The 12,781-nt window shown below is 40.7% G+C and overlaps 1 protein-coding gene across 2 annotated transcripts in view; it reads right to left on the bottom strand.

Annotated features, from left to right (window-relative positions):
- LOC309568718 (transmembrane protease serine 4-like) overlaps positions 1–12,781 on the bottom strand; it is an 89,922-nt gene that overhangs the window by 37,130 nt on the left and 40,011 nt on the right. The window contains exons 3-6 of one of the 2 annotated variants that reach the window (XM_082274464.1): positions 3,788–4,027; positions 3,611–3,745; positions 1,437–1,589; positions 1,097–1,223 (exon numbers count right to left, since the gene is read on the bottom strand). In XM_082274464.1, the coding sequence (XP_082130590.1) occupies positions 1,097–1,223; positions 1,437–1,589; positions 3,611–3,745; positions 3,788–4,027 (655 nt within the window). Of the gene's footprint in view, positions 1–1,096; positions 1,224–1,436; positions 1,590–3,610; positions 4,028–12,781 lie in introns of both variants that reach the window. The other variant, XM_082274463.1, reaches the window with a different exon arrangement.

Below are 12,781 nucleotides of genomic sequence, written 5' to 3'. Positions count from 1 at the left end.
CTACATCCAGCTACATCTTCAATTCAGAGTAATTTTAGCAATAAACTCAGAGTATATAAATATAGTATATAGACATCCGGGAAGCTGTTTGGATGTTTCATTTTGAAAGCCTAGAGGATATTTTATCTAATTCTAAAACGTAAAAAGGAAATAAGGAACTGTAATCACAGCTGTGCACCAGGGCACCTAACTTTTTTTCTGAATGTCTTGCGTTCTGGAAACTCCATCTCTCTCATTTCAAATAAGTAGCAAGGAATTCACAACCCAGGGATACCTCCACATAGGATCTCCGAGACCACTTCCAGGACGTACCGATCCAGGAGTAGGGGAGATACTGAGATCTCTGATCTCTGGATATCTTTATACACCCGCCTTATACCCCTGTGTGGGGTGGGTGTTTCTGGTGAGTGAGTTTTTTTACCAGAAAGGATCACCCAGCACCTCACCGCCCAGCACGGGGTCACTCCTTAAAGTCATTGGTAGAGCGTTGTCACCTTATTATTCACCTATTTGTTTGTGGATATCCTTCACACTGCATTTAGTCACTGCATGTGACCTAAGAGGCTTTACAACATTGGACTGTCTATGTATATATCCGCTGCATATAATTGTTATTTTAATTGTTATTTTATATCTAATTAACACTTTATAGCACCTATATCACAGTGTATGATATAGTTGGGAGCTCTTCACGTGCACGTTAGCACTTTATTTGGTATGCACTTTTAAGCATGCACTATTACAATTTGCTTTTTGATATATAATCTATTTATTTGCACCAGTCACTTTATAAGGTTATCACCGATATATACTGTATCTCATCACTGATTTTTTATTTTATATTATATTTATATTTTCTAACACTCCCATTTTAGGCAGCGCCATTACCCTACTTTTCTATCTAATTCACAACCCTGCCCATTTATTTCACAGTTTAGAAACACATTGCTTTTTAACTACTGATTACTTGGGTTAGGATGCACAAAATCCATTAAAAATAAACCTTTTCAACTCTATGTTGGTTCATATTTGAAAGATTTGCTTATCAGGTTAATTCCTCATTCTAAAAAAAAAAAAAAATGTTAACCAAAAATACCTTGAAAATCCAATCTCTGCACATACTGATTTTGCAGTGTTTGCATCAAAACCATCACTGCATATATAGCTCCAAGTTCCTGAGGGTGTCAAGATTTGTAAGATGGAGCCAACATCTGTAATTCTGACTGTAAAACAAGAGGAGAGAATATGTTGTGTTGCAATACAGAATCATCCATTGTTAACAAAATATTGCACCATGTAACTCACCGATTTAAAACTGTAATTACCTTGTCAAATCCGTTTCAGTTTTGACTTCCAAGGTATACATTTTGAAGTGCTCATTGCTCATGATTTATGTGCACATTTTACTTCCACCAATCATAGAAAGTAATACTCACCAATGGAGGTGTTGCTAAAGTCTACTCGCTGCACACATCGCAATTCATCTTCGCCATTAGAACAGTCCGCGCGGCCATCACACCATTTGTCCAAAGGAATAAATTTAAAGGACTTAAGGCAGAAGAAGTAGTAATTATCAAGCACCACTTTAACTGAAAGAAAATATGAAAATAACAATGTCATTTTATTAAAAAAAATAATTTTTGTGTGTATTTGAGCAACATTGAAAAAGGCGTGATATTTTTAAAATCAAGCTGCACTCCAAGTTTTTTTTTTTTTTTTAAGGGGTTAGACTGAGCATCAGTTGCTTTTTTTGTTGTCCTTGTCACTACTGGGGAGATTTCTCCAACCTTCCGGTTAGGATAGGAAGTGGTGGGAAATCTCGCCAGCAGAGACCAAGATAAAAACAAATTTTAGGAGACTGAAATAAAAAGGGAGAACTTTGAGAATGTTTTTATGGTCATTCATGCCTTCCTATCATGGTGACAACCACACCCCACACTTTTTGTAAAGGTAACATTAGGTACAGAAAGTGAAGTACGATTTCCCCAGTGTGGTCACATGCAGAAATAAAATTGCTAACTTCTTACCACTCTTGGTCAGTGTCTTCGCCATTCCCATCTATCTTGATCTTTTTTCCTGCCTGACAGGGTTGCTTTAAAGTGTACATTAAGTGTTTTAGCAGGGAAGAATTGGATCTCCTGTCAGATATTTACTGCTATCCGGTGCTCTGTTCGAGAAATTGACCTATACTTCCTATCCTGCTGACCAGAGTTTCACCAGGGAGGAAGTGAGGGAAATCCACAACAGAGACAGGCAGGGCCGGTGCTACCGCTAGATGAAATAGCCAGATGCCTGGGGGGCACTGCCACCTAGGCGCAGCCACAGCCACTGGTTTGCCTACTCTGCCACAGGGGTGTAGGTAAGGGGGGGTTAGGGGGTCCAAATGCCAATCCCTCAGTATCCATCAATATTACAACAGCTAGCCAAATGTAGCCTTTCAGCTGTGGGTGCCGCATTGCGACACACCAGTCGCTGGTAGGGAGGGGAGGATGGCCTGGCAGTGACAGGGAATACAGATCAACCCATAATAGAATACAATACATGTGATTGCAACCTGCCTGAATTGTAAAATAACATGCCAGGACTCAGGAAGTCCAGTGTGATGTCAGGAGGCTGGGACTTATGCTACAGCTTCAGCTACCCATTGGCTGAGAAGGCAGCTGGGGGCGGTGCCACTGCCTCCTCAGCCAATGGGTACACAATGTGTGCAGGCTATCATTTCAACTAAATCTTCATCCCCGGTCTTCCTGTCTTAGTGAGTGCGGGATGAAGCAGCTCTGATGTGAGGAGAAGTCTGCACACTGACAGATCTGCATGCAGCGAGTGAAGGTTCTGCAGTCATGGAGGTGAGGGAAGAGAAAGTGTTTTGCCCCAGCAGATTGACAGATCACCCTACACCCTTTTTTCCTGCCAGGGAGGTGAAAAGCAGCCTTGCATAGGCTGCATTTGCTGAGATCAGAGATTTCCGCTGTTTTAAAAAATATTTAAAGTTTTTTAAAAAATGTTTTGAAAGGTCAATTTCTCCAATGAAGCTCTGGACAGCAGTTAAAAACCCTACAAAGATACTCACTTTTACTCGGTCCATCCAAGACTAAGGCCAGCCATAAATGCCCAATAGATTTAGATTTTTATTTTCCTTCTTCAGGCCCGTGGGCTGAAAGAAAGATATAACTCAATTCCCCCATCCATGCTAAACAGGTATACAGCTCGATTCCCCCATCCATGCTAAACAGGTATACAGCTCGATTCCCCCATCCATGCTAAACAGGTATACAGCTATCCAAGTACCCAGACAATGAATGCATCCATTTGGTTGCAATCATTGTTCAGCCAACAATTTTATACTTAGCTACTTTGATTTTTCAAAGTTCGTCAAGACAAGTGGTCCTTAAAGAGCCATTGAAGGCTCAAATTTTGGCCAATTGTTAGTTTAAGCTATATATTGCCCGCAAAAAAAAAAAAATTTACAAGCTATAAATTACATTAAACACAATGTTATATCACAGATATTAGAAAAGCAGCTACACTAAAATAGGAAACATTTGTGGCAGTTACATATTAGAATGCCGCCTATACGATGTATAGATGCAAGATGTATTTCTGCACTTACTCAGTATAGCTATGACCACAAGTGAAGCCACCACCAGAGCAGCTGTTGTAAGAGGAACACAGTATCTTCTGAGAGTTGATATTTTTGCAGGCTTGTAAAGTACATGAGGTGGTCTAGCCCCAGGTCTTGGAGGACCTCGAACAGGACCAGGAGGACCGCGAACAGGACCAGGAGGACCTCGAACAGGACCAGGATTTCTAGGAGGACCACCGGGCCTAGGGGCAGGAGGTCTGTTAACAGCAGCTGGGACACTGGCAGGACCTGGAGGGACACGAGTGGGTCCTGGAGTGACACGAGTGGGTCCTGGAGTGACACGGGTGGGTCCCGGAGTTGTAGCATTAGTAGTTCCTGCAGGGTTGGCAGCAGGTTGTGATATTCTTGCTGGCTGTCTTATATTTCCTGTGGCTTCAGTGGCACCTGAAAAAGCAACGTGTAATGACTGAAAAATACTGAGAAAGGTGGATAAAACAGTAAAAGATTTATGATGGAGTCTTTCAATAACATTAACACAGCAGATTTTGTTTTTCTCCACTGGATTAGATTTATTGCCTAAAATAGAATTATAGGCAACATTTGTTTTCTTTTTCATTTTGGATAGTGCATGATGATAGGGTTATAACCCCTATTTTTATGTCCCATAGCCAAAACAGGAAGTGAGAGGAAATCCCTGCAAATTAAAGCTGGCCATACATTAAACAGTTTTTTCTAACTATTTTTCTTTAGATTAATCAAAACCATATAATATGAGGTTAAACCTAAACACTTTCAATTTCTATGCAATCAGGCAGGCCCTTGCACTATATAGCTGAAGGTAATTCTAAAGGAAATCGAAGAACATTGTAGAATGTATGACCAGCTTAAGGGAATTCCTTGGGAATCCCCAGGTCACCAGAACTAGTGTCCCCATTGGAAGATCTCTCCCCTATTGCTTTCCTAGGAACAACCCAAAATTTGAGGTTTTCTTTTACTTTTTTGAAAGTGAATTTCAAGGTTAGTGGTAAACAGGACAAATCGAGATGGTGAATTTCCCTAATGGGGACATAGACCACAGTTAAATCTCACAAGCATTCTAATCCCTCTGCATTTGAACCATAAAAAAAAAAAAAAAAAAAAAAAGTTTTGCTTTTAGTTATACTTTAATGATCCTGTCATAGCCAATTATTTTTTTAGGAAAAAGACACAGGCAGGTGTTGGCGCTCCAGGTATATAGACAGAATGGGAATTCGTCCATAAGCGAATAAGATCCATAAGTGAATGGGATTCAGGTGGACTGATGGAGGATTTGCAATAAAGGGCAAGGCTCTTCAATAAAGTGAACTCAACTCTGTAAATCGGGATAAAAAGGACACAAGAAAAGTGCCTCTAAGTGCAGTAGTTTTAATAGATAAAAGGTGAACAATAGCACACTCACATTGGCAAAAATGATGAGCTTCTATTTTTACCAATGTGAGTGTGCTATTGTTCACCTATTAAAACGACTGCACTTAGAGGCGCTCTTCTTGCGTCTGAGAATTTTTTTTTTTTAGTGCTGGTGATTCCCTTTCAAACTACAGCACTTAGCGGCGCTTTTCTTGCATCCGAGAATTTTTTTTTTTAGTGCTGGTGATTCCCTTTAATGTAAAAGTATATCTAAGCGGCTGTACAGCCATTGGATTAAAAGATGGTGGAATGGGGTGCCCACCCATCCTGCTGCCATCCTGTCCAATCAGGGATCCGGAGATGTGACCAGCGGCATCTGCTTCCTGGGACACAGTGAGAAGAACGAATGTTGTTCCTCCTATAGTGTGACATCTGAAGATGGAAGCAACAAGGATTTCATCACTTCTGGTTTCAGTCTCAAGTAAACAAGCCAATATTGGCTTGTGAAAGCATCTGATCAACCCAATCTTGGTTTGATCAGATGCTTTTAGTGTCGGGTCACACTTGTGCGATGCGGGAAGGCTGCAAATTCGCAGCCTTTTCCCGCATCGCAAACGCACATCTGGCAGTTCACACTGCCATATGCGATACGCAGGGGGTGTCAATGAAATCTTAACGACACCCCCAGTTTGATCGCATATCGCAGTGCGATCTGACAGTTCGCACAGGATCGGATCGCACAAGTGTGAACCACTGTGCGATCCGATCCTGATGTGGCTGGAAAAAAGGGTCATGTGCAACTTTTGTGCGGGTGCAGTGCGAATTCAGCCATACAAAGTGTATGGCTGAATTCACACTGCACATCCGATCGCATGTAATGAAGGAGCAGTGCGCTCCGATATTACATGCGATTGCCGCACACGCTATATTGTGAACTGGCACTGAAGGGTGGAGGAGAGATCTGATAATAGACCCCAGATTTCACCATAAAAAGGACCGGTTATGGTCCATGCTATTGAAAAGGGATGTTGTTCCATCTCTTGTGATAGCAATAAAAGTAATTAAAAAAATAAATAAAAATAGTGTAATTTTTATCCCTTTAAATAAGATAAATAATACAATAGTAAAAAATGTTTTCAAGCATCCCAGTTTCCCCATGGTCATGCGCATGTCGGTCCCACATGCATATGTAAACTGACCACATGTGCGGTATCGCTGCGACCGTCAGAAGGAAGGCAATAATTTTAGCACCAGACCTCTTGCGTAACTGTAAACTGGGAACCTGTAAAGTGGCTTTGTTCCATGGGCATACATGATGCTATCTATTTACTCGATGTAACATCTTTTATATATTACATTACCAAGCAATTGCATATTATATGGTGTTTTTGTCATTAACATTAAAGTGTATTTTTTCCAAAAAAAAAAAAAAAAAAAAAAAAAAAACTTTGAAAAATGCTGTGCATATATTGTGTGACATAAAAAATTAGCAACACCCACCATTTTATTCTCTAGGGCCCCTGCTTAAAAATGTATAGAATATTTGGGGGTTACAAGTAGTTAACTAACAAAAATTAAGGCTTTTACATGTAGGAGAGGAATGTCAGAATTGGCCCAGACTGGAAGCAAGGTCCACTGTCCACCGTTAACCCTTTAATGTGAAGACTGGCAGTTGAGGGAAACAGCACAGAAAACAGGAGCCAGCAACATTTAAGGTTGTAAACTGCAAGTACTGGGGCAAGAATTTTAACAAATGGTTTACTGGGAAATGTCTATTTTATTGTGCTTAATGTGTTAAGCTAAAGGATGCTCAGGGTCTAATTCTACTTTAAAAGTTCTCTTAAAACTGTATCTAAGACTACTTTGTCAATGAGAGGACAACAGGGCTGTCACCTTATTGAGGGAATTTGAAAGATAATGAACTTACTGGCAGATCAATGGGTAATTAGGTTACATGCAGGACAAAAAAAAGAAACTGCTTTGTTAATGCCATTGAGAGATTGCATTTAATATGCATTTTTAATTGTGTCCATAGTTTCATTTTAAGAAAAAACAAAAAAACAAAAAAAAAAAAAAATGGATTTAAAGTTTGTAAACTTGCAGAAAATGTTTTATATTGCTTTAGGTTGAATTAGTGTACAGCCGCATAGAAGTCCTCAGTAGAACAGATCTTGATGGTCTCTATAAAGCTTGGTACAAATGTTGAGTAAATCGGACAAATTATCATTTTTTATTTTTTTTATGCATGCTAGTCGCATATCAAAAATGAATAGGTGACTAGAGTTAGGAAAATACTTGTGTAAGACCGATTACAACTTCCCGTGATGATGTAATGTATTGTATTGGAATGTATTCTTTTGTTTCCGAGCATGCTCGGTCTTGTTCACCCAATTTATTATGGACAAATACTGTGCTGATTAAATGAAAATTGTTTGTTCTGTTATCTTACGAGAAAATGGTTTTCGTGCTTGTCCCTTCAGATAATTTCACATGAACTGTCGTGATTAGCTCTCGAAAGCTGTGTACTAACTAATAGATTATCGGCTGATCAATGCGAAAGCAGTATTTTTCCTCCAATTTTCTCGATAAAAGGGTTTACTGAATAGGGGTCTCAGGAGAATCTGGTAGTAAAAGGGGTCCTAACCAACACCAGTAGGGAATTGGTATTAATAAGCCCCGGAGGATTTTCCTGCTCAAAGACCAGGGCCTATTTTGCGATTCGGCACTGTGTGACTTTAACGGATAATTGCGTGGTCATGCGACGCTGTACTCAAATTAAATTGACCTCCCTACGAACAGAGCTTTCTTTTGGTGGTATTTGATCACCTGTGCGATTTTTATTTTTTGCGCTATAAACAAAAAAAAGAGCGTACATTTTGAAAAAATATATTTTTCACATTTTTTTTTTATATGAAATTCCCCCCAAAAATGTAAAAATCTATATTTTTTTTAACATTTTGGGCCAATTTTCTGCTACATTTTTTTTTTTAACAAAAAATATTGCAATAAGCGTATTTTGATCAGTTTGCGCAAAAGTTATTGCGTTTACTAACTAAGGGAAAGATTTATGTAGTTTTGATTTTTTTTTTAAACTAGTAATGGCGGCAATCTGCGATTTTATTTGCGGGACTGTGACATTGCGGCAAACAGATCGGACCCCTAACTAACATTTTTGACACTTTTGGGGGTACCAGTGACATTACTACAGTAATCAGTGCTATACATATGCTCTGTAAAAATTACACTGGCAGGGAAGGGGTTAACTTTAGTGATCAAGGGGTTAAGTGTGTCCCTAGTGGCACGATTCTAACTGTAAAGGGGCGTGGCTTGTGATGTAGCAGAGACATACGATCCTACATAGCAGGATCGTGTAGTCTCTGAAGTTTCATCAGGTAGAATGACAGGCGGCTTTGTTTACATCAGCCGCCTGCTTTTCTCCCTCTCCAGCGGGAGATCGCGAGTGACCGGCGGACATCGGAGCCGCCGGTCACTCGGGCAGGAACGAGCGGATGCGGGAGCGAGCCTCCGGCGGCTCGCACTCGCCCCCTAGATGCTCCTGGGCGAGCGATGTAGCCCTACGTCGGTTTGCCCAGGAGAGCCCGACTGCCGTAGTAAATAGTTGTGTGGCAGTCGGCAAGTGGTTAAAAAAATGTTTGGCCATACTTCTCTTGCGGATCACAGGAGTGCATTTAGTTCTGCACCACTCGGTCCCAGATTCACCCGACAATGGGCTAAAGCCCGCTGTCGGCTGACATCACAGATCTGGTCCAGACTCTGTAGGGATCTTGACAATATTGTTGGAATCCACCAAGATGCCAGATAGGCATCTGGCTCAGCCTCTCAGCAGGCTGCTTTACTTACTGAAGACTGAGAACTGAGGAGTTAGAAGTTTTTGGTGTAGAGCTGGCGGGGGGCAGCCATCTAGGTTTGTTTTTTTTGTGAGCACATATTATCTTTTAAAAGGAATGGAATGCATCATGTACATGCAGACTGCCGATTTAACACAGTCATAATAAGACATCGGCTTTCATGATAAATTCCCTAAGCATAATTAATATATGCAACACACAAACCTAGGGTCAGAATACTAGAAATACTGCATCTACTTTTGCCATATTTAAATAAAAAGTGCAGTCATTTAAATGTTGCATACACCTGAAAGAGATAAGCCTGCCTAATGTAAATAAGCTTAGTAATGTGTGCCAAGTCTTTGAGATGGCCAGCTTATTGAAAACCAAATATTTCCAATATGATTGTCTTATCTCAACCAAAGAGAAGAAAAAATAAAGGCAGAATGATTACATTGTTTGCTCAATGTTCGAATATACATTTCCTTTTATTTTTTTTAAACTGGAGAGCAAGTATTTAAAAAGATGTGTAAGTCACATCAGTTAAAAAAAAAAAAAAAATGCGGTTCTTTTTATTGAACACTCCTGTGCGTCCTATTTTCATATATTGGCAGTCTGGGACACCTTGAAGTAGGTCAGGTATATGACATCACATGGGATAGCGAACAGCCACCAGCTCAGCTCTGTTGCCCCTTGGGGACGCCCCGTCAGACAAAACGTACGTAGCCCGTTCCTCCGGGCAGCGTAGTGACGTCAGGGTACGGCGTGCTGACGTCACTACGCTGCCCGGAGGAACGGGCTATACGAGAGCCGGCCGGCTTTTATATGTTTGACAAGTGTTTTTTCTTTCTCCAAAATGTGAGTATGTTTTTAATGTTTATGGAATAAAGAGTCTGAACGGTATCACACTATCCAGTCCCTTTTTCTTGCACATGCACTGAGTTCTACCCTGTGACCGCTATTGGTAGCATCATCATTCTGGCTATCTGGAGGCTCTGGCTGCTGTGATCTTGCCTGAGGGGCGCTGTGTGGAATATCATTGTATGCTCAATCACTTTTTGCATCTGGCAAGGAGATAAGTGTGTTACCTGTGTGCAGCACTGAGGTGTTAACCCATTGGATTTCCTTTCTTCACCATTTTGGTCATTCCTTTCTGGGACTTTATCGATCTCATATGAATTTAAGAACTTTATGGTCTTTGACCTATATGACATATATTTTCATTGCAACAACTCAATTGTATTGCATTATCTTTGTTTATGTATGAACTTATTTTGCTAAGCTGATGGTATACCTTATGTACATGTGTAAGCTACATGTGTTAATGATTTCACCTTGGGTACCTATTTGTTTCACCTTGGGTACCTATTTGTAATTTGTTCTTTTAGAGACTATCATTTTTAGTATCTTGTTTTGAGTCATTAGCTTGGCTTTTTTTCCTATTTGTCTTGTTTTAGGTGCTGTCTCACCTGAAGCTGCAGCTTTCCATTATTGTATTAGTCCCCGTTCACACTGGGGCGACCTGTGAGGCGACCTGGTCGCCTCACAGGTCACCGTAGGTCGCCTTCCATAGGGAAGCTGCGGACCCGTTCTAATAGGAGCGACACAAGTCGCTCCGACTTAGAAAAAAGGGCCCGGAGCTTCTTTGGGGCGACCCGGAGCGACCGTCATAGACTTCAATGTTATGAAGTCCGTGCCGGCCGCTCCGAGGTCGCGGCGCGCTGCTGGCACTGCGACCTCGGAGGTCGCCCCTGGAAGTCGGATCGCCCCAGTGTGAACGGGGCCTTAGCGCGGTTATCTCCTTTATATTTATAAATAAACTAATAAATAAATATGCACAGTAATAAGGTTAAATAAATCGTGTGTAGTGTCTTCTCTATGAGTACAAGAATATATAAATATACAACTGCAATGTACCAATGAATCTTAAAAAATGCTCAATTATCAGAAATAAATCTATAAATATAAAGTGCAAAATAAATATTCATTCAATTACATAAGGTGCTTATGGTGTTTTCTGTGTTAATGACAAATGTCTAAAAGACGTATTAATTAATAAATGTGCCAATAAAGTGTTCAGTGCAATAATATAAACAGGCAAGTATTTCTGTGTATTGCACAACATGAAATAAAGTGCTCCAATCTATTAAAGGTGCTCAAGTGTCCCAAAACAGGAGAATCATAAAGCGGTGATCTTCCTCTTCCAGGTGTCTCAATCTTATTTCTTCCACCTTTACACCATGTGATCTATGGGGTGCTTCTTAGTGCTCATCCCCTATGGGTGTGCTAAATGCTCACCTCAAACTCTCAGATAGTGCGCCTCTTGCTCTATATGAACATTGAACTCCTCTCCTTCTTAACGTTGTGTAAGGCGGGGGGGATGATGGTATGCCTCGCCTTATCTGGATCGGGATGGGTGCCCTCAGGTACTCCCTCAATCTCTCCTCTAAAAATGGATATGTGAACCTCATGCAGCGATTTTAAGTCTTCAATACATCATTTACTTGGAGGTTTCCTGGCAGAGAACTTTGTCAGGAGAGCCCTTATCAGTCTAAGCAGACATATCTGCTTCGCTTGTCAGACACTCGGCTTCACCACTGACATGTGGGTGTCAGTGCAGGATCACGTATATATACGTGATCCTGCACTTGCACCAGCAGGGGGTGCCCGTGCCACTTCTGCTGGGATTATTCACAGCAGAAGCTTATCTGCGGGTGCTGGGCACTCAATGTCCTCCGGGACCCGCTGATCGTCGATAAGCCACACAGAACAGGGATCTGCTTATGTAAACAAGGCAGATCTCCATTCTGAGAAGGGGAAAAGGGATGGTGTTCCTGCAAAGCAAAGACTACAATCCATCACTTCCCCCTAGTGAAAGCAGCACATACAGTGCTGGTTAGGCACACAGTTAACCCTTTGATTACCCTAGATGTTTAACCCCTTCCCAGCCAGTGTCATTAGTACAGTGATAGTGCATATTTTTCACACTGATCACTGTATTAGCATCACTGGTTCCCACAAAGTGTCAAAAGTGTCAGTGTCTGATTGTCTGCTGCAATACTGCACTACTGCTATAAGTCGCTGATCGCCGCCATTATGAGTATAAAAAACAAAACAAAACAAAACAAAAAAAAAAACTTACATATTGGCCTAAATTTATGAAGAAATTGTATTTTTTACATTTTTATGATTGGGTAGGTTTTATAGCAGTAAAAAATATTGTTTTGTTTTTCCAAAATTGGTCGGTCAAATACCACCAAAAGAAAGCTGTATTTGGAAAGTGCCGTATCACAAAAAAATGGCCTCGTCATGAATGAGGGTAGATCTTCCGGAGGTCATGCAGTTAAAGGACAATATATCTGCACTGTTCAGCGCGCTTCGTACTCTTCATCTGGCACTTGTAAAACCTTTTGCAATTAGATGCCCGCTCTTTACTAATGTAGCCAGTTTAACAAAAAAAAAAAAAAAATTAAACTGAAGATCCTTGGCTTGGGGGAACAGAGGTTAAATGTTTTGCACAATTACCTGATCTGTGTCTAGAGATTTTTTAAGATGACCAAAACCAAGAAGTATTCTTGTAAAAAATAAAATAAAATAAATATGTATGCAGTGTACATCTAAAAATTTCCAAATGTTTTCGCTCTTTAAAATTGCTGAAAGTACAGAAAAATACCAGTTGTCCCTGTCAGAAATCCAGTGTTCTCCTAACTCCCTGTAGTAATCCGACAACATTCTTATCACACAAACCCCCAAGCATCGTTTTCAGTCCTGCATGAACTCCCACCTGTTGAACTACAGAACACCTCCATCTCCCCTCCCCTCCAAGGGGCTGTATTAAGTCTGGCAGTGAAAAAAAAACACACACTGGGCTGACAACACTGCTTACGGGCAATGACTTGACAATTATGAGGATATTTAAATGACTAAACACATCTAATTTGCATTGAATAGTTTTGTCCTATGA

The sequence above is a fragment of the Pelophylax lessonae genome (genome assembly GCF_965119305.1).
Source record: "Pelophylax lessonae genome assembly, chromosome: 12".
In the NCBI taxonomy this organism is placed as follows: Eukaryota; Metazoa; Chordata; class Amphibia; order Anura; family Ranidae; genus Pelophylax; species Pelophylax lessonae.
Note: the sequence above shows the minus strand (reverse complement) of the source record. Positions and strands in the feature narration are given on the sequence as shown.